Source organism: Raphanus sativus, chromosome 2 (assembly GCF_000801105.2).
Source record: "Raphanus sativus cultivar WK10039 chromosome 2, ASM80110v3, whole genome shotgun sequence".
NCBI lineage: Eukaryota > Viridiplantae > Streptophyta > Magnoliopsida > Brassicales > Brassicaceae > Raphanus > Raphanus sativus.
This window is the reverse complement of record NC_079512.1, coordinates 8,660,870-8,685,706: the sequence shown is the minus strand read 5'-3', so window position 1 is coordinate 8,685,706 and position 24,837 is coordinate 8,660,870. Positions and strand designations below refer to the sequence as shown.

At 35.7% G+C, this 24,837-nt stretch overlaps 3 protein-coding genes across 4 annotated transcripts; 2 read left to right on the top strand and 1 right to left on the bottom strand.

Moving 5' to 3' along the window:
* The first annotated feature begins 3,046 nt into the window (after window positions 1-3,046).
* LOC108826287 (probable LRR receptor-like serine/threonine-protein kinase At3g47570) lies at window positions 3,047-6,701 on the top strand. The gene is made up of 2 exons (XM_056997171.1): window positions 3,047-5,786; window positions 6,140-6,701. Exons 1-2 carry the CDS (start codon window positions 3,134-3,136, stop codon window positions 6,499-6,501), a joined length of 3,015 nt encoding a protein of 1,004 aa, XP_056853151.1. The 5' UTR covers window positions 3,047-3,133; the 3' UTR covers window positions 6,502-6,701.
* Window positions 6,702-11,247: 4,546 nt separating this feature from the next.
* LOC108840706 (uncharacterized) lies at window positions 11,248-13,295 on the top strand. The gene is made up of 9 exons (XM_056992463.1): window positions 11,248-11,532; window positions 11,618-11,723; window positions 11,802-11,909; window positions 11,991-12,194; window positions 12,281-12,425; window positions 12,511-12,647; window positions 12,721-12,801; window positions 12,898-12,975; window positions 13,060-13,295. Exons 1-9 carry the CDS (start codon window positions 11,477-11,479, stop codon window positions 13,111-13,113), a joined length of 969 nt encoding a protein of 322 aa, XP_056848443.1. The 5' UTR covers window positions 11,248-11,476; the 3' UTR covers window positions 13,114-13,295.
* Window positions 13,296-19,050: 5,755 nt separating this feature from the next.
* On the bottom strand, window positions 19,051-23,876 carry LOC108833036 (uncharacterized). 2 transcript variants are annotated; one of them, XM_056997165.1, is made up of 14 exons: window positions 23,380-23,876; window positions 21,602-23,271; window positions 21,391-21,519; window positions 21,203-21,316; window positions 21,006-21,107; window positions 20,868-20,914; window positions 20,707-20,777; window positions 20,529-20,632; window positions 20,253-20,447; window positions 19,960-20,166; window positions 19,718-19,865; window positions 19,505-19,635; window positions 19,313-19,408; window positions 19,051-19,229 (listed from the first exon to the last, which is right to left on the bottom strand). In XM_056997165.1, exons 1-14 carry the CDS (start codon window positions 23,657-23,659, stop codon window positions 19,131-19,133), a joined length of 3,393 nt encoding a protein of 1,130 aa, XP_056853145.1. In that variant the 5' UTR covers window positions 23,660-23,876; the 3' UTR covers window positions 19,051-19,130. The 2 variants fall into 2 exon arrangements, with proteins under 2 accessions (XP_056853145.1, XP_056853140.1); XM_056997160.1 differs by having other exon boundaries at window positions 21,602-23,876.
* Between the last annotated feature and the right edge of the window lie 961 nt (window positions 23,877-24,837).

Sequence of the window (24,837 nt, the reverse complement as noted above, 5' to 3'; positions counted from 1 at the left end):
TTTTTATATTCTTAAATTTTTATTAAATCAACTGAATTCACATATATATTGTTTTTGTTTCTTCTTAATAATTTTTTGTGTGTTTATACTTTTGTTGCAAGTATGAGTTTATTTGTCAAATTAGTTGATGTTTTGGATTTTAATAATTTTTATGGACTAAAATTTAATCTACGAACAAATTAAACTATATATATATATATATCTATATATTCTAACAATAATGTTATAAACAATTTAATCAAATATTTATTTGTAAAATATGTAAAACAAATTTAACTAAATACTACATAAATCCTATTTAAAATTTTTAAAAGTATTAATAAATAAATATTTTAAAATTAGCTACCAAAAATTCACTTTTGATTTTGAAAATATTAAAATATATTATCTCAGGTCGAAAACACAAAATATTATATTACAACAAAATTTGTACCCGTAAATTTTCGGGCAACCATTAGTATGTATTTAAATGTTTGTAATGTGTTGTTAAAGTATATGGAATGACCAAAAAAATTTATGTATAGTGAAAGGGTCCAAACAACTTGCAAAGTAATTTTTTTTAAGACTCATTCTCTTTTAATAGTATAGATATGATAAAGGTAAACATGAAAAATAGTACTAGAAATGTGGTAGTTTTGACAATTTATCAATATTTGTTTGATAGTTAAATAATTAAAATTTTATTGAGAAATTGTTAGAAATACCACAATTTAAGTATCACATTTCAAAAAATACCACCAATCAAAAAATATACTAACATTTGGATTTAGGCTTAAGTGATTATTTCTTAGGGCTTAGTATTAAAGGTATGGTTTATAAATGTTCTATAAATGTTTTTAAAATTTAGCTTAGTGTTGTTTTATCAAAAATTTAAGATATTTGTGAAAATAGTCATTCATTAATGGTAAATTTGAAAATTGGTATCAAACATGTGGTAGAATTGAAATTTTCCTAATTTTATTTTGAATTATCTATTCATCAGCTTAATTAACAAAATGATTGTCCAGTTTCATATATTTTAATTAAATAAAAATCATAATTTTATTAGAATTTAAATTTATATATTTAAAACTAGATGATAAGAGATTTTTTTAAAAATAACTAGGGGAAACTTTTTAAATAAAATATAATTTTTAAATATATTTGTATGATATAATTTTTACTTTATTAAAGTTTAAATAAAATCCAATCAAGATTTTTTTTTGTCAGCAACAATACAGACTCATATTGACTTTGTTAACCAAACCGGAAGATCCGAATCCATGTGGACTACGTAAGACGGTTGCTTTCTTGCACTGCGTGCTAGACAGTCCGCTTTTGTATTCTTTGTCCTGGGTATATGGACCACCTCCGACGAAGTGAAGCTTCTTCTCAAGCTTCGTATGTCTTCCAAATAACTTGTAAAGGCTGGCCATTCATCTGGTTCCGAAACCATCTTCACCAACTGCGAACAATCCGTTGTAAAAGTAACATTATACTGCCTCAAGTTCCTCATACATTCCATTGCCCAAATTAAAGCTTCAATCTCTGAGTGCAAAGGAGAAAGACTTGCTCTCGTGTTCCTTGCACCCATTAACCCATCAAAACCTTCCAACGTACTATACCACCCTTGGCCTGAAAAGCTCTTATTCACCCTTCCATGATCCATCCGAGAAGCACCACCTGCCTGGGATTAGTGGAACCTGTGTTGTGTTTGATTGTTTAGAAACGTCGAATCCTTGGTTAAGGGAACTTTGTGCTTCTTTCCAAAGTCGAGACTCTGTTTCTGCCAGCTGAAGAGTATCCCATGGATCAATATCCAAATTACTAAAAACTTTACAATTTCTTGCCTTCCAAATATACCATAGGATCCATGCAAATTGATGATCGTCGATTACGAGGGGTACCCGCCAGAATAAATGATCCATATTTGCAAATAATGATTTGCTGGGGAAAATTGTTGAATTTGATGGAATCCTAGACAAGGCCCATACTTGAACCGCTGGTGGGCATTCGAAGAAAATATGATTGATGGATTCTTCCTGGTCTCCACATCTTGAACATATAGTATCTCCTTGTATTCCTCTACCTTTGAAATTCTTTTTAACCGCTATACAACCGACAGCATTTGCCAAATAAAATGTTTCATTTTCGTTGGACATTTTATCTTCCAACAATGTGCCTTTAATGGAATAATGGATGGTCCCAACTCCGGAATTGCACGGTCTCTGTCTGGATATACCCTTTCAATCTGATAACCAGATTTGACCGTATACCTCCCGTTGTTACTGTGGTGCCAGCCGTCTCTATCCGTTATCGTAGATCTGCTTAGCGAGATACTTTGAATAATTTTAACATCCTCAGGGTCAAACAGACTCTGAATCGTTTGAATATTCCATGTCCTCGAATTTTTATTGATGAGTTAGTCTACCGTTAGGTCCGAGTAAAGATTGTGGTTATTTTTATTTGCTGGTCTCAGACGGGTGGGTGGGAGTCAGGGATCATTCTATACTGAGATGGTTGAAAATCAAATTAAGATAGTTAAACCAAATTAAAAGAAATAAGGGTACAAATATACATTTAAAATTTTTTCAAACAGTTGAAACTAAAATATAAAAATATTGATGTTTAAATATGAACTAAAAGTCTCTACAAAAATAAATGTACAATTAATATTATTTCTACGAATGTCGCATGAAAACTCTTAGTGATCATGTAGAATAGATGTAAACGGAAAAATAAAATAAAAAATAAAAAGTTAATTTCAATTTATATTTTCTTAAATATAGTTTTGATGGGATTGAAATATGCATTTACTTCTGTTTATAATCTTAAAATTTATGTTTTTCATTATATATATTTTTTTTTGCAAACCGTAATTACCAGAAATCAAGCGAAATAAATCCAAAGTGACTTCTCCACTAACGACTACTCCCCACTTCTCTTGGGTGCAGTAGCTCTTATTGCCTTCAGATATTTCAGAATCGCCTGTCTTTTCAGTCTTGACCTTATCTGATTTTTCCAAAAGTCTTCTGTGTTTGATTGGGTCAATGTGAAAGAAAATAGCCCCCAATACACGTTTGGAATATATTCATTATACATTTTGGCATTTTGCTCATCTCTTTGTACTCTTTTCCTGCAAAATACGAGAAACATGAAACTCTTTCTTTTCCTTTCTTTAGGTGCTCTCATGTTACTTGAAACATCCGGTAATAGCCATGAAACTGATAAGCAAGCCTTACTGAAATTCAAGTCTCAAGTTTCTAAGGAGAAAAAAGTTCTGCTGTCCTCATGGAACAACTCCTACTCTCTCTGCCAATGGACGGGAGTTACATGTGGCCGCAAACACAAGAGAGTTACTGCTTTGGACCTTGGAGGATTCCAATTGGGTGGAGTGATATCACCATTTATTGGTAACCTTTCATTTCTCATATCACTTGATCTCCCTGATAACTATTTTGGTGGAATCATCCCTCGGGAACTGGGAAACTTGTTTAGACTTCAATACTTGAATATGAGCTTAAATTTTCTGGAAGGAGGGATTCCAGCCAGTCTGTTCAACTGTTCTAGATTGTTGGCCTTTGATTTATTTTCAAATCATCTTGCACAAGGTCTTCCGTCAGAACTAGGATCACTGATGAAGCTTGTCTACTTAGACCTTAGTACAAACAACCTGAAAGGAAAACTCCCTGTATCTCTAGGAAACTTGACATCTCTCATAGAACTTTCCACTGCAGAAAATTATCTAGAAGGCGAAGTTCCTGATGTCATAGCTAGATTGACTCAAATGGTGGTTTTTGCATTAGATACAAACCATTTCTCTGGTGTTTTTCCTCCTGCAATTTACAATTTGTCTTCACTTCAGTATTTGGGCATGTTTGATAGTGGTTTCTCTGGGAACCTGAGTCCTGATTTTGGTAATTTGCTACCAAACCTTCGATATTTGTCTCTCGGAAGTAATTCTTTCACAGGAGTCATTCCATCAACACTTTCAAATATTTCAACTCTTGAACGTTTGGGCATGGAGCTGAACAGTCTGACAGGAAATATTCCTCCGAGCTTTGCAAAACTACAAGATCTGCAAGATCTAGCCCTTAGTTACAATTCTTTTGGAAGTTCTTCAGCTGGGGATCTTGAATTTCTTGCTGCTTTGACTAACTGCACCCAACTGCAAAACTTAGATGTGGGATTCAACAGGCTTGGGGGTGACTTGCCCGCTTCCATTGCCAATCTGTCAATGAACCTCAACCAGTTATTTCTTCAAAACAATTTCATATCTGGGAGCATTCCTGATGACATTGGGAATCTCATAGGGCTACAAACATTTTGGTTGACCAACAATCTATTGAAAGGACCAATCCCAGCCTCTTTTGGGAAACTTCCAGGATTGGTGAATTTTGGTGTCTATGCAAATAGAATGTCAGGAGAGATACCATATTCTTTTGGCAACAACACTCGGTTAGAAAAAATTTATCTGTACAACAATAGTTTTGAAGGAATCATTCCTCCAAGTCTTGGTAAATGTAGCTATTTGCTATATTTACTTATCAATAATAATCAGTTAACTGGTGTTATACCTCAAGAGATTTTGCAAATTTCAACCCTTGTTTCTCTTAGCATGTCAAATAATTCATTGACAGGCTCTCTACCAGAAGATTTTGGACGACTTGAAAATCTTGGTAATTTATCTGTTGCTCATAATAAGCTATCAGGAAAACTTCCAAAGTCTTTAGGAAAGTGTCTCTCAATGGAAAAACTTGATCTGCAAGGAAATTCTTTTGATAGAACCATTCCAGATATAAGTGGGTTGGTGAGTATTAAGGAGGTTGATTTCTCAAGCAACAATCTCTCTGGAAGAATCCCTGAATATTTCGCAAACTTTCGCTTGTTGGAGTATCTCAATCTATCCTTCAACAACTTCGAGGGAACTGTGCCAACAGAAGGAAAATTCAAAAATGCTACTATTGTCTCAGTATCTGGAAACAAGAAACTTTGTGGAGGCATCTTGGAACTGCGACTAAAGCCATGTTTTACACAACCACCAAGAAATTCAAAAAAGAAACTTGTGATTGGGGTAAGTATAGGCATATCTTTGCTTATGCTTGTGTTCATAGTTTCAGTTTCTCTTTTTTGGTTAAAAAGCAGAAAGAAGAAAAATACCAATGAAGCAACTCCTTCCACCTTGGGGGCTTTTCATGAAATGATAAGTTATGGAGATCTTCGGAATGCGACAGATGGCTTTTCTTCGAGTAATTTGATCGGGTCTGGCAGCTTTGGTAGTGTGTTTAAAGCATTGTTTCATGCTGAGAACAAGGTTGTTGCTGTGAAAGTTCTAAACATGCAGAGACGCGGAGCAATGAAGAGCTTTATGGCAGAATGTGAATCCCTAAAAGACATTAGACATCGCAATCTTGTGAAACTATTGACAGCTTGTTCGAGTATTGATTTCCAAGGAAATGAATTTAGAGCTCTAATCTATGAGTACATGCCAAATGGAAGCTTGGATATGTGGCTGCATCCAAAGGAATTTGCAGAGATTTCTAGACCCTCAAGAACGTTGACACTTATGGAAAGGCTTAACATAGCGATAGATGTGGCTTCTGTTTTGGAGTATCTTCATATTAGTTGCCATGAAGCTATTGCTCATTGCGATATTAAACCAAGCAACATTCTTTTAGACGATGATTTAACCGCCCATGTTAGTGACTTTGGTCTTGCTAGGATCCTTCTCAAATTTGACCAGGAAACCTTCATTAACCAACTTAGCTCAGCTGGAGTTAGAGGAAGCATCGGCTATGCAGCACCAGGTAAACCTATCACCACATATAATGTTTGAATGAATTATGCTATTACTCTCCCTTCGTCTCTGAAAGTAAAAGACTATTTTCTTTTGTTGTTGCATAAAGGTAAAAAAAATATATCTTTAAAGTATTTTTATACTTTGTATATTTTAAAAAACATAGTTGAGAATATTTGAATTGACTAAATATCATTGACTGATAGTTATTGGAAATTTTATAATAAAACCAAAATAACAAATTTAGTTGTAAACATTTACTATATTCTTGATTTACGTAAATAATTTATAAAACTTTTCTTTTGAGAACAGAGAGAATATATTTTTCTTGGTCCAATCTTGTTTATGTGACTAATGATGCAGAATATGCAATGGGAGGAGAAATATCAGTACATGGTGATGCATATAGCTTTGGGATTCTCATTTTTGAAATGTTCAGTGGAAAACGACCAACTGATGAGATGTTCGGAGGAGACTATACCCTCCGTAGCTGCGTCCAGTCTGCATTGCCAGAGCAAGTTTTGGATGTGGCAGATGAATTGGTTCTTAACAACGGCCTTAGAATTGGCTTCCCTGCTGCTGAGTGCTTGACAAAGGTTTTAGAAGTGGGACTTGGGTGTTCTGAAGAGTCTCCAGCAAACCGGATGGGAATGAGTGAGGTTATAAAAGAGTTAATCTCAATCAAGGAGAGGTTCTTCAAAACAAGAAGAGGAGCTAGACGTTGAAGTGTGTTTTGTATGCTTGCTCCACTACAAACTGGATGAAGGCTTGTAGATGTATAATATTTCTTCATAATTATGCTTTGAATGTTTTCAACAGAATGCTATGTTATTAGCAGCCAAAAGATGAATTTTGTGTTAACAATTTAATATTTGTAATTTGGAATTTCTATCAGTAAAAAATTGCTTTAGCAATTTGATAATTAGTTAGTGATGTAAAAGAAAGTATTACTAAACTAGATGTAAAATTTATATTTATATTATTTATGCTAATTATTATTGTAATATAAACTAGGGGAATTTTCAAAAATACCACTTTCAAGGTACCATTATTCATCTTTACCACCACAAAAGACACATTTTCAAAAATATCTTGTTTATTAAAATGGTAAAGACTCTTATATCTTTATTTTTATATGTTTTTCAAAATTCTAATCCCAAATTCTAATTCCTAAACCTCCAATTCTAAACCCTAAACCCAAAATCTTCAACTCTAAACCCTAAACCCTAAACTATATACCCTAAATTCAATATCATAAATCCTAAACCCTAAAGTCTAAACTATAAACCCTAAATCCTTAACTCTAAACCCTAAATCCTAAACTCTAAACCCTAAACTATATACCTTAAACCCTAAAACATCAAATCTAAACCCTAAATCCTAAACCTTTAAATCTAGACCCTTCATTAAAAGTAGTGGTAAAAGTGGTTAGTGTAAACATGAAAAGTGGTACTATGAAAATGGTATTTTTGGCAATTTCTCTATAAACTAATATATGAAACATAACAGTGAAAAAAAATATATACATATATATATATAATGTAATGTAACTAATATTTGAACATAAGAACACTATGCAAATAACAATTTATAATATTATAAATACTATATTATATTATATCAAAATACCTATTAATATTATAAATTTTAACATACATTTTATATTAATTATATTTTAGTAATTACAATAGTTTGTAATATGTACCAAAATCTACTCTATTAAAATAGAGTCCTAAATTTATCTACTATAAGAGTTGTCATTAATTTTGGACTCTTTAAAGTTTGTTAGAAAACTGCTTAATTTATGGATCATTTAAAGTTTGATATTATCTAATCTAGGTATTATATAACACGCTGCTATTACAAATTGAACGGGCCAATTTCAATTAAACCAATATCTAATCTATTATAAGTAAACCAATATACTGACACAAATTAATTTAAATCTAGATCGACTTTTATATACAATTCGATTATGTATACAATAACTCTCAGTGGACCTCTTATCGTATAAGTGATACTTGGGGCCTTTTATACTTTTTCTTCTAATTTGGTTGATTCTAATCTCTTGCAAACATCACATCCTACGAAGAATATCAATATAATCTATCAATTTAGAATCTTATTTTTTATCTACTGTTAACAAGTCATATTATGACTATTTAATTCATTATTTAATATGATATATTTAAATATTTACATTAAATAAATTAATAATTTATGAATTTTGTTTTTAGTTATAACAAAATCCTACCAAATATTTTAAATATATTTTTAAAAATAATGCAATAATTAATTTGGTATAATAAAATTATAGTATTATAATTAATGTCAAAATTAAAAATTTATCATAAAATAGAAAATAAAAATTGTTATGTTAAATTTTATCATTATAGCCTATGTTATATTAGAATAGAGGTGCTCTATGAATTAAGTATAAAAATATAATAAATTGCTAGATTTACCTATTTTAAAAAACTTCATTATAGCCTATGTTATATTAGAATAGAGGTGCTCTATGAATTAAGTATGAAAAAAATATAATAAATTGCTAGATTAACCTATTTAGAAAAATCATTTAAATAAATTACCATATACTCTATTAGTTTAGAGTCCATTTAATTTTTACCGTGATATGTTTTTAATTTGGACTTAAACATGTTGTGACTAAATATAAAAATACACTACATGTACAACTTTATATGGTAACTGATATATTTAAATTAAACCAATTATTGTTTGAATTAATATTTGAATAACAAACAAATTTTTAAATCTGAACCAAACTGTTAATATGAGAGAAATCAATTTGAACTTATTAAAATACCATCAAATAAACAGATCGGTTGTTGTTGCATCCACATTTTGAAACCTATATGTTAAGACTGATTAATATGGTCAACTTCCATGGATTGATTATGAACTCAAAAATCAAGATTTATAAATTGTTGCGACCAATTATAGGAGCGTTTGACTTGTGGTCTATTTTTTATGAACACCATATGATATGTAGTAGTTTTAGATTACAAGATAACATCGAATTCTTCTTATCAAACATGTTGCATATTTTATACCCAAATCTCTATTATATTCCTAAACAAAAAATCAGCGGAACACTCGATCATATGTTCATAAGAAGATATCACATGCTATAAAATACGGATTTCAAAAAAATCATGCTATATAGTTTTAGATCAATTTCATTTATTTGAAATTCAAAACCTATTACATAAAATATATAATATATCTTTGAAACACATATATCCCTAAATCTGTGAATTTTTAATTTTAAATTATCAGCTTCCATTGATACTCAATATTTGATGTCAGTAACAATATCAAAGATAGTATATTGCAATATTTCAAATTTATGCTATAATCACGGGTTGTAATGAATATTAAATAATTTGGATAATATCTTATATTTTTGAAATTTTGTGGTTCTACCAAACTAAGACTACTATTAAGTACTTAATACATAACAAATATTATATACTTTTTAATATAAATTTATAACTATAAATAAAAGTAATCCGCGCAAGCACACAGATCACTATAAATAAAATATAATTGCAAAATTAAATGACCTAAACCAAATCAAAATAATAAAAAATCAAATCATACTCAAATTCATAAATAACTAAACTATTATTATATTTCTTGAACTAAAAGCCAAAACCCATAACTAAACCGCAACCAAATCCAAAAATACAATCTAAGGAACCAAATTTTATAAAATATCATCAAACTATAAAACTTTAATTTAACAGTTATAAAATACAAGTATAAATAATCCCGCACAACTGTGCGGGTCAGAATCTAGTCTAATATTAAATTTGCTAGCTCGGTAAGAATTTATGATAAAAGAAATGAAAAAAGTCTGTGAGATATTTTATAAAGAGTAAAAAAACAATTTACAGAATACTGGAATTTGTATCACCTCACATACCTTAGCGCCACTCTCCATGAAGAAAACCAAAAAATTCAAATTTCAGATTCAGAGATTACCACCATGGAAGATGATCGTGGAAGTGCAGATGACAAACCATACTCAGGTAAATCTGCAGAAAATAGCTGAAGACTGATTCATCTCTTCTCCCAGAATTTCTTCTTGGAATCGCTACTGAACATATTCTTCCTCAAATCACCACTAACCGCTAAAAATGTTAATATATTCTTCCTCAACTTGTGAAAAGATGTCAATCTTAGATCATTGTTCAACTTTTCGTATATATAGACATTCAGGTAATAGTGAAATCCCACAATATTTATGATCATTATTAGATTGGGAAGATACTGGAGAATCCTGGATATTTGATCATCTGGAAAAGATCTCCATCTTTAATCATTTGGATCAAGCTGTTAACATGAAGATACAGTGAAGTAAAATCCAGCAGTGTAGTTGAATTTGGCTTTCTAAATTGCTAAAGAAAATAGCCATGATTTTACTTCAAGGTACTTATAAAAATGATCATTTTAAAAGTAAATTTAAAATTTTGTATCAAGTTTGTGGTAAAATTTGAATTTCCCTATTTATTTTTGAGAAATACCAAATGATATTTTTTTCATAAAAATTATCCAAAAAATAAAAATGACTAAAAGCGTTAATTAAAGTGTTTAAAGACTTTTATTGAAACAATGATTTTAAAAAATACTTTAAAATTTAGTGTTATTGAACTTGTTATTTCAATAAACACTCTGAACTTTTTTTTTTTAACAAAGTTTAAGTTGAAGATCTTGCATTGTTTTAAGTGTTTTTAGAATGTTTGAGAGAAGATTTTTAGTTTTGAAAATTTAAATCCAAATCTCATAATTTTATTGATATTTTAAAATTGCTTAACAAAAAATTACACCAAATTCTCAGATTCTCTTACAATCATCTAGAAATTCAATAAAAATCAAATCACTTCAAATTTCAGATTTAATATATTTTCCCTAAAAATTATTGTTTATGTTTTCAAGGGAAGTGAAGTTTAGAGTTTATGACTTAGGTTTTAAAATTTAGGATTTAGATATAAAATTTAAAAAAATAATATTTCAAATTAAAATATTCAATTATTTAAATGTTATTTTTTAATAATTTTATTCTTGATAAAAATTATATTGGTTATTTTTCTTTTATGTACTATTTTAATGACAAAAACTGTTTTATGACTTATTTCGTGTGTATATATTATGAGGAAACAATAGAACTAGAGACTTCTCCATTCATATTTATGGGTAGTATTTGTATAGAATTTCTCTAGAAATCGTTTTTGTGGGGGTGCTTAACGTTTTTTTACAGTTTTTACTGGATTTTGAGTGTATTAGTGAACAGTTTTGAGGTAAAAGCCGGAAAGGTTTGTTTATGAATCATGAGATAAAGAGGAGAGCGAAAAAATAACAAAAATTTCGTATAGTTTGAGCTCTACTAGAAATATGTTGCTGTGGTGCGCACCAAGGTTTGTTTATGAAGATCACAACAGATTCAATCAATTTTGGCGCTCTTTTTCATAATGAGTATCACGTGACACTCACGTGCAGAAACGAACCGACTGTCTGTTGCTGATCAAAAATCTTTTGCATTCTTCTTTCTTTAGTGTTCTCCTCATTGTCTCTCTTTCGTTTCTTTTGCATTTTTCTCGAGAAAAATCCAGAGAGAGAGAAAGTCTTCTGATTAGAAAGAAAAAAGCCATTATTGGTTTTCCCGGAGATCTAATCATGGAGACGGAGTCGTCATCAAAGGCTCAAAAAGAAACTGACCAGAAAATTGATCCGTGAGTACTAACTAATCAATCCTCTAGTCACGTTTTTTTCTCGAGAGTTATCCGCTGACTAGTAGTGCTTGTCTATATTGTTCAGAGATCGCTCAGTAAAGCATGACGACGCTCACGCTCATGATGAGCTGATGAAAACAGAGGAGAAACCAAACGCCACTCGCGCTTCAGCTCTTGATACTATACTCAAGGTTTCTTTAACAATCGCTTTATCTTTGTTCCCTTAGATCTTGATTTAGTGTTCTCAAGAACGTGATTGGTTGTTGCAGTCTCTCTGGAAAATCAGCGTTTTCAGAAAAGAGCTTCTGTCCAGCTTCACTGAAGATGAATTCGTTTTTGAACTCCGTGATTTCGTTCTCAGCAATCTATCTCTCATGGTCTCTCTTCTCTCTCTCAACCTTTATAACCTTTCTACGTGGATAAGCTTATCTTCTTCTTGTTCTTTACTCTGTCTGCAGGAACCAAACGGTGTTTATGACTTGTTGGTCACCATCTTGGAGCTTCTTCCTCGCTGGGAAACTGGATATGAACCTCTTCAATCCAAGTTTGAAGTTTACGAAACGCTCAAAAAGATGTGCAACAGATGCAAATTGGATACCGAATATCCACTCCAACTTGCTTATGGTCCAATCGTGATTGCTAATTCACTCAGAGAATTCAAGGTAAAAGTCATTTTTTGTTACCTTTTGTCTTCTTTCATGTTACAGTGATGCTAAGAAACTTTTTTTGTGTGGTTATTATCACACAGTCTGCATTTGAGGATTTGACATTTGAGAACCTCCTTAAGGTTATCAGAACCACCTTGATGATGCCTTGTGACAAGGAAGGATGTGAGAAACGAAACTACGTTGAACGTGTGATCAATACCCCCCTTCCATCTGTTTTCACAATTGGTACAAAGACCCACTTTCAACTTTGTTTTGTTCTTTTTTTACGAAGCGAACTAGTTTAAGAATTTATTTTTTGGGTATTGGATAGCACTTGAGTGGGAGAACAACGAGACTGAAGAAGAGATCTCTGCTACAACTTCTGTTCTGGCTACTGAAATTGATATCAGTGAGATATGCAAATACGAAGGTGACAGTGTGTTCACTAAGTACCGTCTTGTGTCCATGGTAAGTATCTTGTTGGGTTTCTTATTGAAGACTATTGTTACCAGAATCCAACTCCAAATGTTGTAATACTCAGGTTTGCTTGTGCGGAGATCAATACAATTGCATATCTTACGAAAACGATAGATGGATCAGATACTTCGCTTCCAAGAAAGAGGTAAAGCTTCGGACATTTTTTTGTAATACCAAGAAAGTTACTCCATATGTGATCTTAGGTTTTGCAAGTTAAACTGAGTTTCTGCTGCTTGTACAGGCTATTGGAGATTGGAACAGTGTTCTCACCAGTTTTGTAAAACTGAAGATTCGACCTGAGATTCTGTTTTTTGAAAATGTAAGCTCCTACTACTACATACTTGCTTATGTTTTTTAGTTTCTTCTGTGTTCTTAGTTCCCACCCACTTCATTGGCTTTGCAGGTGAGGGGCCAGATTATGGGGACGGACAAGATTGTGTTCGGCAGCTTGGTTTAAAACATTCTCAAGACAAATAAAAGCTTTTTCAATGATAATGTAGGAAAGGGATTCGTTGTAAATGCAAAACTTTAGAACTGATGTTTGGGTCTTTAAGTCAAAACCTTTACAGGGTCTTAGTAGAATAATGCTTTGGATTTTAAAGCACTGTGAACATATTTGTCTCCCTTTTTTCCTTTCTTAAGCTCAACTTTAACACTTGATTGATATGATCATTTGACTAAAATACCACCATTTTCCGTAACACAGCTTTCTGAAAAAGTTGAATGACGATGTTGAGTTTGTTTAAACAATTTAACAAGGTGGCGTGAAGGATACATAGATCAAAAGGATGCTTTCTCATAGTGTAAGGAAAGCTGGCTTATAGGACTTTTTTGGTTGTTGTGAGACCATTGAATAAGAAAGTAAGGAATCTGATATGTTTCCATTGTATAAAGAAAGTATCCATTGTGTTTGGGAGCTTGGTTTAAAACATTCTCAAGACAAATAAAAGCTTTTTCAATGATGATGTAGGAAAGGGAGTTGATGTAAATGCAGAAATTTAGAATCGATGTAGAATAATGCGTTGGATTTGAAGTACTGTGAACATATTTGTCTCTTTTTTTTTCTTTCTTAAGCTCAATATTAACACTTGATTGATATTATTGAACTGTATTGAATTAATGTGTTAACCGTAAAGTCTGTTACACATTACTTTAAATACTCTAGTCAAGCTAAAGGAAACTTAAACCAGAGTGGTTATCACTTAACCATAATAAACCAACATTCTATAGTATCTAACACCCCCCCGTCAAGTCTCTGAAGCTAAAGCATCAGGAGGAAGAAAGAGACTTGAAAGTGACATCCGATCAAGCAAGGAGCGGAAGGGACCAGAATGCAGCGGCTTCGTGAAGATATCTGCATGCTGGTTAGCGCTGGAAACGTGCATCAAAGTGATGAAACCTCGCTTGACTTGATCACGAACCGTGTGGCAATCTATCTCCACATGTTTTGTCCTCTCGTGAAAAACCGGATTGGTTGCTATGTGCATTGCCGACTTGTTATCACAGAAAAGTTTAGCTTTGGCAGTAACCTGAATCTTCAAGCTGGTAAGGAGTTGTTGCAACCAAAGTAATTCACAAGTCGTGTGAGCCATACTCCTGTACTCTGCTTCTGTGCTACTCCTACTAACCACGTCTTGCTTCTTAGATTTCCAGGTAACTAATGACGTTCCAAGGTAGACGCAGTAACCAGTTACCGAGCGACGACTATCAGGACAAGTAGCCCAGTTTGCATCAGAAAACGCATTGAGACATAATGTTGAAGAAGCAGAGTAGAACAATCCTTGACCAGGATTGTTTTTGATATATCGTAGGATCCGATGAGCCGCAGTAAGATGAACATCAGTTGGAGCACTCATGAATTGACTCAAGCAGTGAACTGCAAACGTGATGTCAGGGCGGGTTATCGTCAAGTAGAGGAGACGACCAATCAAAGCTCGAAACGGAGAAGGATCCACAAGAGGAGTTCCTGACTCACTGCTCAACTTGACCAATGGATCCATTGGAATGGGACTTGGTTTACACGCAAGAAGTCCTGTATCAGATAAGAGACTCAACGCATACTTTCGCTGAGAGATTGAAATCCCTGCAGATGTGCGTGCCACTTCCAGACCAAGAAAGAACCGAAGAGGACCAAGGTCTTTGATCTTGAAGTGTTGATGAAGCGTGGCTTTCAACTGCTGAACTGCAGTATCATCATTCCCAACAATCATAATGTCGTCCACATAAACCAGAGCCGCAACGAAAGAAGATCCAGATAACTTCACGAACAAGGTATTATCTGCTGGTGACTGAATATATCCAGCAGAGAGAAAGACAGCGGAAAGACAATTATACCATTGTCGTGAAGCTTGTTTCAAGCCATATAAGGACTTGTGAAGACGACATACGGGGTTTGGGGGTAAAGAGCCAGAAGCGGGAACATATCCCTGAGGTAGACTCATGAAGATCTCCTCATCCAAATCACTATGCAGAAACGCATTAGAGACGTCCATTTGGGACATACTCCATCCTTGAATCGCAGCAAGAGCCAGTAGAAGCTTGACACTCGCAAGCTTAGCCACGGGAGAAAACGTGTCAGTAAAATCGACACCCTCTTGCTGTGTGAATCCTTTAGCAACCAAGCGCGCTTTGTAACGCTCAATGGTACCATCAGCGTTATATTTGATTGTGTATACCCATTTGCAGCCAACGACGTTCTTCCCTGGAGGTAATGATTCAACAGTCCAGGTATGATTAGCTTCCATAGCCTGCAATTCCTCGTTAGTAGCCTTCCGAAAATGAGGGGATAACATGGCTTCTTTAAAAGAGGTGGGTTCAGTTTCTAGAGAGTAAGAGAGGATATAAGATTGATATAAAGGGGTAAAATTTGTGTAGGTAAGAACAGAAGATATTGGGTAAGCTGTGGTAGATGAAGGAAGAGATGGAATAGAAGATGAATCAAGGGTAGTTTGAGGAAGAGAACAGCGCATAAGAGAGCAGTGATACTGAGACAAGTAACTCGGAGTTTTGACATTACGTTTTGGTCTTCCACTTAGTAGATTTCCTTGACCTGTGCTTATCGGAACAGTCTCTCTAACAACAGGGTCAGGTGCAAATGCAGATGAATGTGTATCTATATGCTCAGGAATAGTATCAATGATCACCGGAATTGGTAATGGCAAAATGGTGTTGTCAAAGATATCAAGAGAAGCAGGAGACGAAAGAGACTTATCATCTTTATAAGGAAAATCATTCTCATGAAAAACCACATTACGAGTCACAGAAATTTTCTTTGTATCAAGATGCAAGACCTTATAACCTTTGTATCCAGATGGATAGCCAAGAAAGACACAAGCATCAGCACGAGCAGTGAATTTATTTCTATCCTTAGGCAGAGTAGAAACATAACAAAGGCAGCCAAAAGATTTTAAAACAGAGTAATTCGGTGGCTTCTTAGTGATCATTTCATATGGTGACTTGTTTCCTAAAAGAACAGAAGGAATCCGGTTGATTAAAAACACTGCAGTACACACACAGTCACTCCAGTAAGACAAGGGAACATTTGATTGAAATAACAATGCACGCGCAACGTTCAATATGTGTTGATGCTTACGTTCTACAATGGAGTTTTGTTGTGGTGTATATGCGCAGGAAAACTGATGAATCATGCCATGTTGCTTAACAAGTTGAGTAAAAGCAAGTTCAGGGGCATTATCACTACGAATGACTTTAATAACCGAGTTGTATTGAGTGAAAACATATTGAATGAACTCAGGAAATATAGTCAAAACATCATTCTTATTGCGCATCATGTAGATCCAAGTAACACGGGAGTAATCATCTACAATGGTAAGAAAATATCTATAACCTTCTACAGACTCAACTGAAAAAGGACCCCAAACATCGAAATGAATCAAATCAAATGGTGAAACAGACACAGTAGTACTAGACTCAAAAGACAAACGCTTCTGTTTTGCCAAGGGGCAAACAGGACAATGAGAAGACTTATCAACAGAAGACACATGAACATTCAGCACACCAGACATTTGCTTTAACTTGGAAGCTGATGGATGTCCAAGGCGTTGATGCCAGAGAGTCTCATCGGCTTGCAAGGATCCACAGAAAGACATAGTAGCAGCAGTATCAGTATCAAGAACGTAAAGATTTTGAAGAAGAATGCCTCTACCAATCATCAAGCCCTGAATAGACTCCTGTAATAAGCAGAAATCAGGATAAAAATGAGCAGATAGTTGACTATCACGTAAGAGACTACAAACACTGATCAAGTTAAACTTGAAAGAAGGAACGTGAAGAACATTATGCAGAACGATGGATGAATTAATATGCACAGTTCCTATATGAGTAATGGTTTCATGAAGACCATTAGGTAGAGAGACTGTAACACCAAGCACAGATGAAGTGTTACTAAAAAGTGAAAGATCAGAACAGACATGTGTAGTAGCTCCGCTGTCAATTATCCAAGAGTCACTAGCAATCGAATGTGATAAAGAAGAGAGGCATTGATTTTGAAAAGTGAGGATATTGTTTTGAAATTTAAGGCTAGTAGAGGGAAATGGAATGATACCGGATGTGGATTGAGGTGCCATGTATCCATTCTCAGATATAGAAGACTGCTTACTAGAAATTGCATTCACAGAAGGATTAACATAAGCCTGAAGTTGTTGAAGCAAAGACTGGATATGAGCAGTATCCATTTGACCAGGAAGAGAAGTCGATGATGATGCAGCAGGAACAACCGGTTGAATAACAGCATGAGCTTGTTGAGACTGTTGTGGTTGAGCATACTGATTGTTCTGCTGATGTTGCACTGGTCGCGGACCATAATTTTGTTGTCCACGAGGCATAGAACCGGCAGTAGGATAATTGCCATGTCCAGGATTAGATGACTTGTTGAATCTGTGGCCAGGAGGATATCCATGAAGGCGAAAGCATTTATCAACAATGTGACCAAGTTGCCCACAGTAAGTACACAAAGGCCGTTGTTTTGGACGATAGCCTGAGTTGTTGTGAGCTGCTGCAAAGACGGAATGACCAGGAGGATTAGAAGGTAGTTGATTCTCATCTGGTCCAGAGGCCTGAAAAACCACACTTGCTGGTGTTGAACCCGGTTTGATAGCTCTCTGACGCTCATCCTGAGTTACCAAATTGAACACATCTTCAATGGATGGTATCGGTTTTAACATCAGAATATGACGACGAGTGCTTTCGTATGATTCATTCAACCCCATCAAGAATTTGGTGACTCTGCCACGCTCTTGAAGGCGTTCCCATAATTCTGCAGCATTGCACTCACACTTTCCACAAGAACACACAGGCAATTCAACATAGTTTTTATGCTCTTCCCAAAGAGTAACTAAAGCAGTATAGTAAGTAGTTATATCATCGGAACCTTGCTGAATCGAGCTCAAACGTTGATCGATCTCATAAACTCGTGGAGCATCATCTTGTTTGAAACGAGAGATGATATTCTTCCAGATCGATTCAGCAGTGGAAACAAACAGTAGACTCTGGCCTATCTTCTTGGAGACGGAGTTCATCAGCCAAGTAGCGACCATGTCGTTACATCTAGACCAAGATCCCGAGTCACGATGATCAGCAGGCGGTTTAGGAATCGTACCGTCGATAAATCCAAGTTTGTTACGAACGTTGAGAGCCATTCGAACAGAACGACGCCATGAATGGAACTCTGCACCGGAATTGAGACGATCGGAAACCAACACGAGGCCAGCGTGATCGGAGCTATGGAGGTAGTATGGATTCGCATAGTGATCCAAGAATTGATTCGCATTAGAAGGATTGGACTGATTTGAGCTCATCGCGACGCTAATCGGAGGATACTGTTGAATCTGACGTAGTCGAAATCACCAGAAATTGAAGAATCAAAGTGAAAAACAAGAAACGCAGGAAGCTTCAACAGATGAGAAGGAGCAGCGCCGAGAATAGGTAAACGAAGAAGACGATCTCGAGCTCGAAGACGATCAGATCTTCAATGAACAAGCAGAGCAGCTGCGAAATCGAAGAACTCATGATGGTGAATCGCTCACAGGCTCAGCTCTGATACCATATTGAACTGTATTGAATTAATGTGTTAACCGTAAAGTCTGTTACACATTACTTTAAATACTCTAGTCAAGCTAAAGGAAACTTAAACCAGAGTGGTTATCACTTAACCATAATAAACCAACATTCTATAGTATCTAACAGATATTAGCATTGTGAACATAGTGTAAGGAAAGCTGGCTTATAGGGCTTTTTGATTGTTGTGAGTTCATTGAATAATAAGTAAGGAAACTCATATGTTTCCATTGCATAAAGTAACACATTACTTCTTTAAACAACTTTTAAGTTCACTGCTTGCAATTTCCATTCAGTGTCAATTGTTTTGTAAAGACGAGGACCAAAACTGCTTTTGAATTGGAATACGTAGCTGTTAGTTAATACATGAATCGGTTTCTATACTGAGATATGATTTTGTCACTTGTTAGGCCATTGCAAAGCTTTATAAAACAAAATCTCTGGCCGAACCTTCCTTTCTCCACAGAATCTGACCACACTCTTCCAGGTACCAACAACCTGTGATGCACATCAATATAATGTCTAAGTTCACACTCAACTCCAGAAAGACATCAAGAACTGTTTCTTCTTTTTTTTTTTACCTCTTTTGCTGAAGAAGCTCCATGACCGAAACTGACCCATCTGTTCTTCTTATAAGCTAGGCATAGGTATTCTTCTTCTTCACCACCACAACCAACCTGCATACATTTTCCACATTGTGAGCCCCTAACAGAAAAAAAAAACACAGAAGAGATAACAGGACAAAACATTTACGACCCTTTATCAGATTTTACCATTGACACAAGCCGGTACTTAGTGTTTGGTTCTAAGCCTTCGTATAGCCTGCTCATATCTATCTCCCAGTCCAAAGCCTTTGTTGTTTCAGATATCTCTTTTTCCGTTTCATGCTTCTCCCACTCCAGCACTAGTGTTGCAAACCCCAGTAAAACACCCACCAACAATTGTTTAAATGAAATGATCGATGTCATGGTTAAAACTTTTCTTACCGACTGTGAATATAGGCGGGCATCTACTAATACTGTGATGAACAAAGTTTGCCTTTCCACATCCTCCTGTTTTAATGTCACATAACATTTTATCTTCCATCCGAATCATTTTAAGGATGTCCTCAAACTTTATATCCCCAAAAGCACACTGCATATATATAACCAAACCACACACAACAACAACAAGTTAATTAAGTGGTAGTGCATAGGAAAGACAAAGAGGGAAATAAAATGAAGCGTACCTTCAGGTCTCTGATCGAATCTGCAGCAATAACGAGTCCATAAGAACTTTGCTCTGGATAATTTGGCTTCTTTTTGCATTTGCTACAACTCATTCTTTCATATTCCTCCAGTGTAAAAACATGAGTGACCACGTTTTCTATTTCAGGACATTCCCAGCAAGGCCAAAACTCAAGGATGGATACCAGTAGCTCAGCGGCATGACTTGTCTGGAAAAGAGTTCAAAAGTAAACAGGATGACATTAAGACAACAACAACCAAAACTTTACTTGAAAATTTTATCTGCCGCACAAACCATGGAATAAACTTCTTCTATGGAAGAAAGTAAGTCGCTTAAGAGGTAACTGTTGAGTCCCTCTTTCATTTGCTTCGAGACAAACGCAGTAAAGAAATTTCCTATTGCAAAAGGAACTCGTTCTTCCCGGTGGTCATAAAATTGATTACGGTTTTGCACCAAATACTCTTTAAGAATCTCAGTGTAACAAAGAGCCTGCAGTACCACAATTTAGTCAAAGAAAAGAAGTAAGAATTATTCATTTCAGAACTACTCTTTTGCTTGTGTCTGATTTACCTTCAGCGTCATAGCAAGAGCTGAGTTATATATGGGTTGACCTTCTGCATGTGCTGGCTCCAAATGTTTCGACGTTGACTCTTCTCCACGCATGTTTTGCATATCTTGAAGATGGCAAATGAGAGATATGAGAAATATGCATTTAAAAGTTACCAAGCTCTTTTACAACCAAGGTTACCAATAGCAGCTTCCTCTTGATCGTGTTCCATAGAATCTTCTTCCCCCGGTTTAGGTGATGGAGAAGTAACACTAGACATAAGTAAGAACACATTGTGCTCTGAGAAAACATACAAAAACAGTACATCAAACTTGCGAAAAGACTCTAAACAAAGGACTTACCGTTCGACATTCTGATCGAGAAGTCCAGGCATGCTTGTTGAAGTTCTCTGTTACGCCAATGAATACCCCATTCATTCTTACAAACCGAAAAAACAAAATCAGGGAAGCAAACAGAGATTCCACATCATCTTCAACAACCTTTTTGTTTCTGCGTCTCTTCTTCTTTGACCCCGAATTCTTCTCTTTGTCTTGTCTGTTCTCGGATAAAAGTTTCAGCGCCTGTGCTGCAGCTAACTCTTCCTAGAAGAAGCAGAGACATCAACAGTAATTAGAAAAAACTAATTCTAAAGAGAAAAAGCAGAGTGAAGATGAAAGGTTTTTTTTTTGTACAAGACCTTGCTGCTCTTATTTTTCTTCTTTTTTGACGGTGATTTCATTTCCTCCTCGAGTAAGCGATCTGCTTGTGCTGCAGCTAACTTGGCTTTGCGTTCCATATCTACAATTCCTTCCTACACAACAAATATAATATAAGGAAGACCAAATCATAGAGAAGATGGAAGGAAACTCTCTGTTTCAAACCAACCAACAAAAACTCTTTCAGGGGACGAAGGATGTAAGAGCGGTAGTCAAAAACAGAAAGTCTGACGAGGTCGTTGATCAAATTGAGCCTTGAGTTTTCAATCAGAAAGATCTTTGAATCAAGTAGAAGAACCTGCAAATAAATAAACACTTTTAAGACAGCAATACTATGATACATCCTTTTGTTAATCAAAAATTGAGATCAAGAAATAAACCTTATGGGTCATCACTAATTTCAGGCGCTCTATGGAATCCAACACCACATCATCACTGACATTTTTATGATCACGTATAACATTCAGGCAATCTTCTAACTCTGGAAGACCAAATTTCGGATGCAATTCTCCTTTGAGAATATCTACTACTGCAGTACAGTATAGTCTTGTCACGATAGAACTATCTGTGTCTGTCCTTAAATGCTTCTTTTCACATTCATTGCATAGAAGAGATGCATATGTCTTCTTCTGACCATCCGGAGTATTCCTTCTCCTTTCATCTTCGCCTTTACACAAGTTCTTGGCGTCAAGAAGAACTTTACTAAAATCTCTCATCCTTAACTTCTTTGCGTAGTATTGAGTTCCCAAAGTCCTACATGTGAACTGAACGGCTCCCAGAACTGCCATCCAAACATCAAGATTGTGTGCTCTGATAGGTCTCGGAAACTTGAATTTCTCATCTCCTGAAGACTTTTCCGTTAACCAGGATATGAAATCATCCCCACCAGCATTTGCCTTGGCGTAGTGAGCATTGGCATTTAGGAATCTGATTGCACCTTCCTCATCGAACTGAGCAATCTCGCCTTGCAGCAGTCTCTTATCCAAAAGCAGAGATGAAAACTTCATGTCAAAGTCAATCTTCTCTTTAACTCGATTACCATTGTAAAAACTGTCCGCTGCTCTGCAAACCAGCTCAGTAGCATCATCCCTTTCACACTTTATGCGTTTGAGAAGCTCCAGGATATGAATGAGTTCACGACATTCCAAAAAGCAGATACTCTGAGGTGTTTCCACTAGGCCACACTCAATAAGACTTTGTTTGGAAACACCAAGTTTCTCAAGATGGCTGACCACACGATACACCATCAAGTCTATAACGCTACGTGAGAGAATCTTACGGTCACAAAACGTCACAAGTAGAAACCGAATCTCCTGGAGTAACTTACTGCGCTCTTCATCCGAAGCATCGAAAGGCAAATCTTTGGACCATCCATTCTCATATACAAACGGTTTCATATCTTCAGAACGAGTCTTGATCATTTCGACAGCGGCTAGTGTATCCAAAGGTTCCCAAACTCCATCAGATGTTATCATACAACCCCAGGCTTCACTTACCCTTTGTGCTAGAGCCATTGCTACACGAGATTGAAACCCTGCACCATGTTCTTGTTCAAGATGATCCTTACATTCTTCAGCACTGGAGAACTCTTGTAAGCAAGATCGACATACCCAAAGCCTCCATCTTTTGTCTTTCCTAACGGAAGCCAATACTTTCTCCAAAGCATCACGTCCCTCTGTGCCATATAATCTCTGGACATAACTTGTAAAACCCGCAATGCTTACTTTCATAAAGTCCCTTCTTTGGTCAACTCTCAACCCTAACCAGTACGTCTTTAATCCTCTAACGAAACCAGATTCTGTCTTGGTATCATCATCATCATCTTCATTTCCCTCTGACTCCATATCTTCTGAGTTCTCAGAGTCCTCAGCGAGATGAGTCCCATTCTTGAATTCAGCGAGCTTTGACTCTGCAGTCTCGATAAAATGCTTCAGATACTCTAGTTTCTGAGCAGCATCAATGATCTCGTTGGCTTGAGCCAGGGCTTTCTTGTAATAGAGCTTGGAATCAAGAAGCTGAGCCAAGTTGAAGAGTGACAACGCCGCAACCCCTGAGAAAAAAGGCCTACAAGCGGTAAAGATCTCAACAGAGCCAAGCAAGTACGTGACTTTCAGATCAAGGTTCTCTGTTTTTTCAGCTAGGTCTCTGAAGATAGTACCGTGGAGGTAAGCTACAGGGTTCTTGTCATTCCCTTTGGCGAAGAGAGACAACTCTTGGACGACCTCCAAGGCCTTGATGTGATGGCCTTGTGCGTGGAGATCTTTGGCGAGTTTGAAGAGCCTTTCGGCCTTGGGATCTGCCAGAGGAGGAAAACGATTCATAGTAAAGGATCTTGAGTGTTCTTCAGAAACAGAGTAGAGGCGGGAGAAGAAAGGCGAAAAGAAAATAAAAGCAGAGGTTCTGGCTTTTGTCACGTACGAGGCACGTGACAGGGGCATGACATAGTAAAACCGGTTGAGGAATTACGTCGAGCAGCTTGTGGGCAACAATCGGTTTGGAGTAAACCATGTCGATTTTGATTGCACATTTTTCCAGAATAAATGGTGAACCAAAAATCGTGTAAGGAAACAAAAAAGCCTTTTGAATTTGGTAGTGCAAAAGTAGAAATGGTGTTCCATTTTGGGGATCAGAATGGTCATAACGTTTCACATTATGAAGGAAACTCTTTGAAAGCTTAATAAGTTTGGTTAATCAATTACAAAGATGGACTGGTTCGGTTTGATTCACGTGGTTAAAAGAGAAATGTGAGTAAACTGCCATTAAACCGGGTGTGAACCGGAATGGCATTGATTAACATAGGTTAGGGACACGAGGGTCAAAATCGTCATAGAAATATTTTATTGTTCCTATAGTTTTTTTGGCAGAGATGGACTCTGAATCTCTGCGAACAATGGCACTTCTTGAAGCTCGAAGTGAATACAATGAAATGAATGAGGAGGATGTTGAATTTGATGTAGAAGAGGAGTTGACAGAAACAGAAGCTGAGATTCAAACAGAAGCAGAGGTTCAAACAGAAACACAAGCAACTGCATCAACACAAGCAGCAAAATCTCAACGTAAGCGTCGAAAAACCTCTACTGTTTGGGAAGATTTTGTATTAGTGAGGATAGAAGATGGAACAGAAAAGGCTAAGTGCAATCACTGTGGTTCAGAATTAGTTTATAATAGTAAAACCCATGGTACTAATCAGTTGAAGCGACACTTAGAGAGTTGTTCTAAGATGCCTAAGAAGGTAGATAGACCTGTGTATGATCATTTGGTAGATCGTGCGATGGTTACTGAGGCTATCATTTACCATGATCTACCATTTCGATATGTGGAGTTTGAGAAGGTTAGAGAAAGAGATAAGTATTTAAATCCCGAGTGTAAACCCATCTGTAGACAGACGGCTTCTCTTGATGTCTATAGGAGATATGAAGTAGAGAAGGAGAAGTTGAAGGGGCTGTTGGAGAAGCATCGTGGCAGGGTCTGTCTGACTGCTGATTTATGGGTATCTAAGCCTCAGAATACAGGTTATATCTGCTTAACTGTCCATTACATTGATGATGACTGGAGATTGGACAATAAGATCTTAGAATTTTGTGAGATGAAGTCTCCACACACAGGTGATCTGATT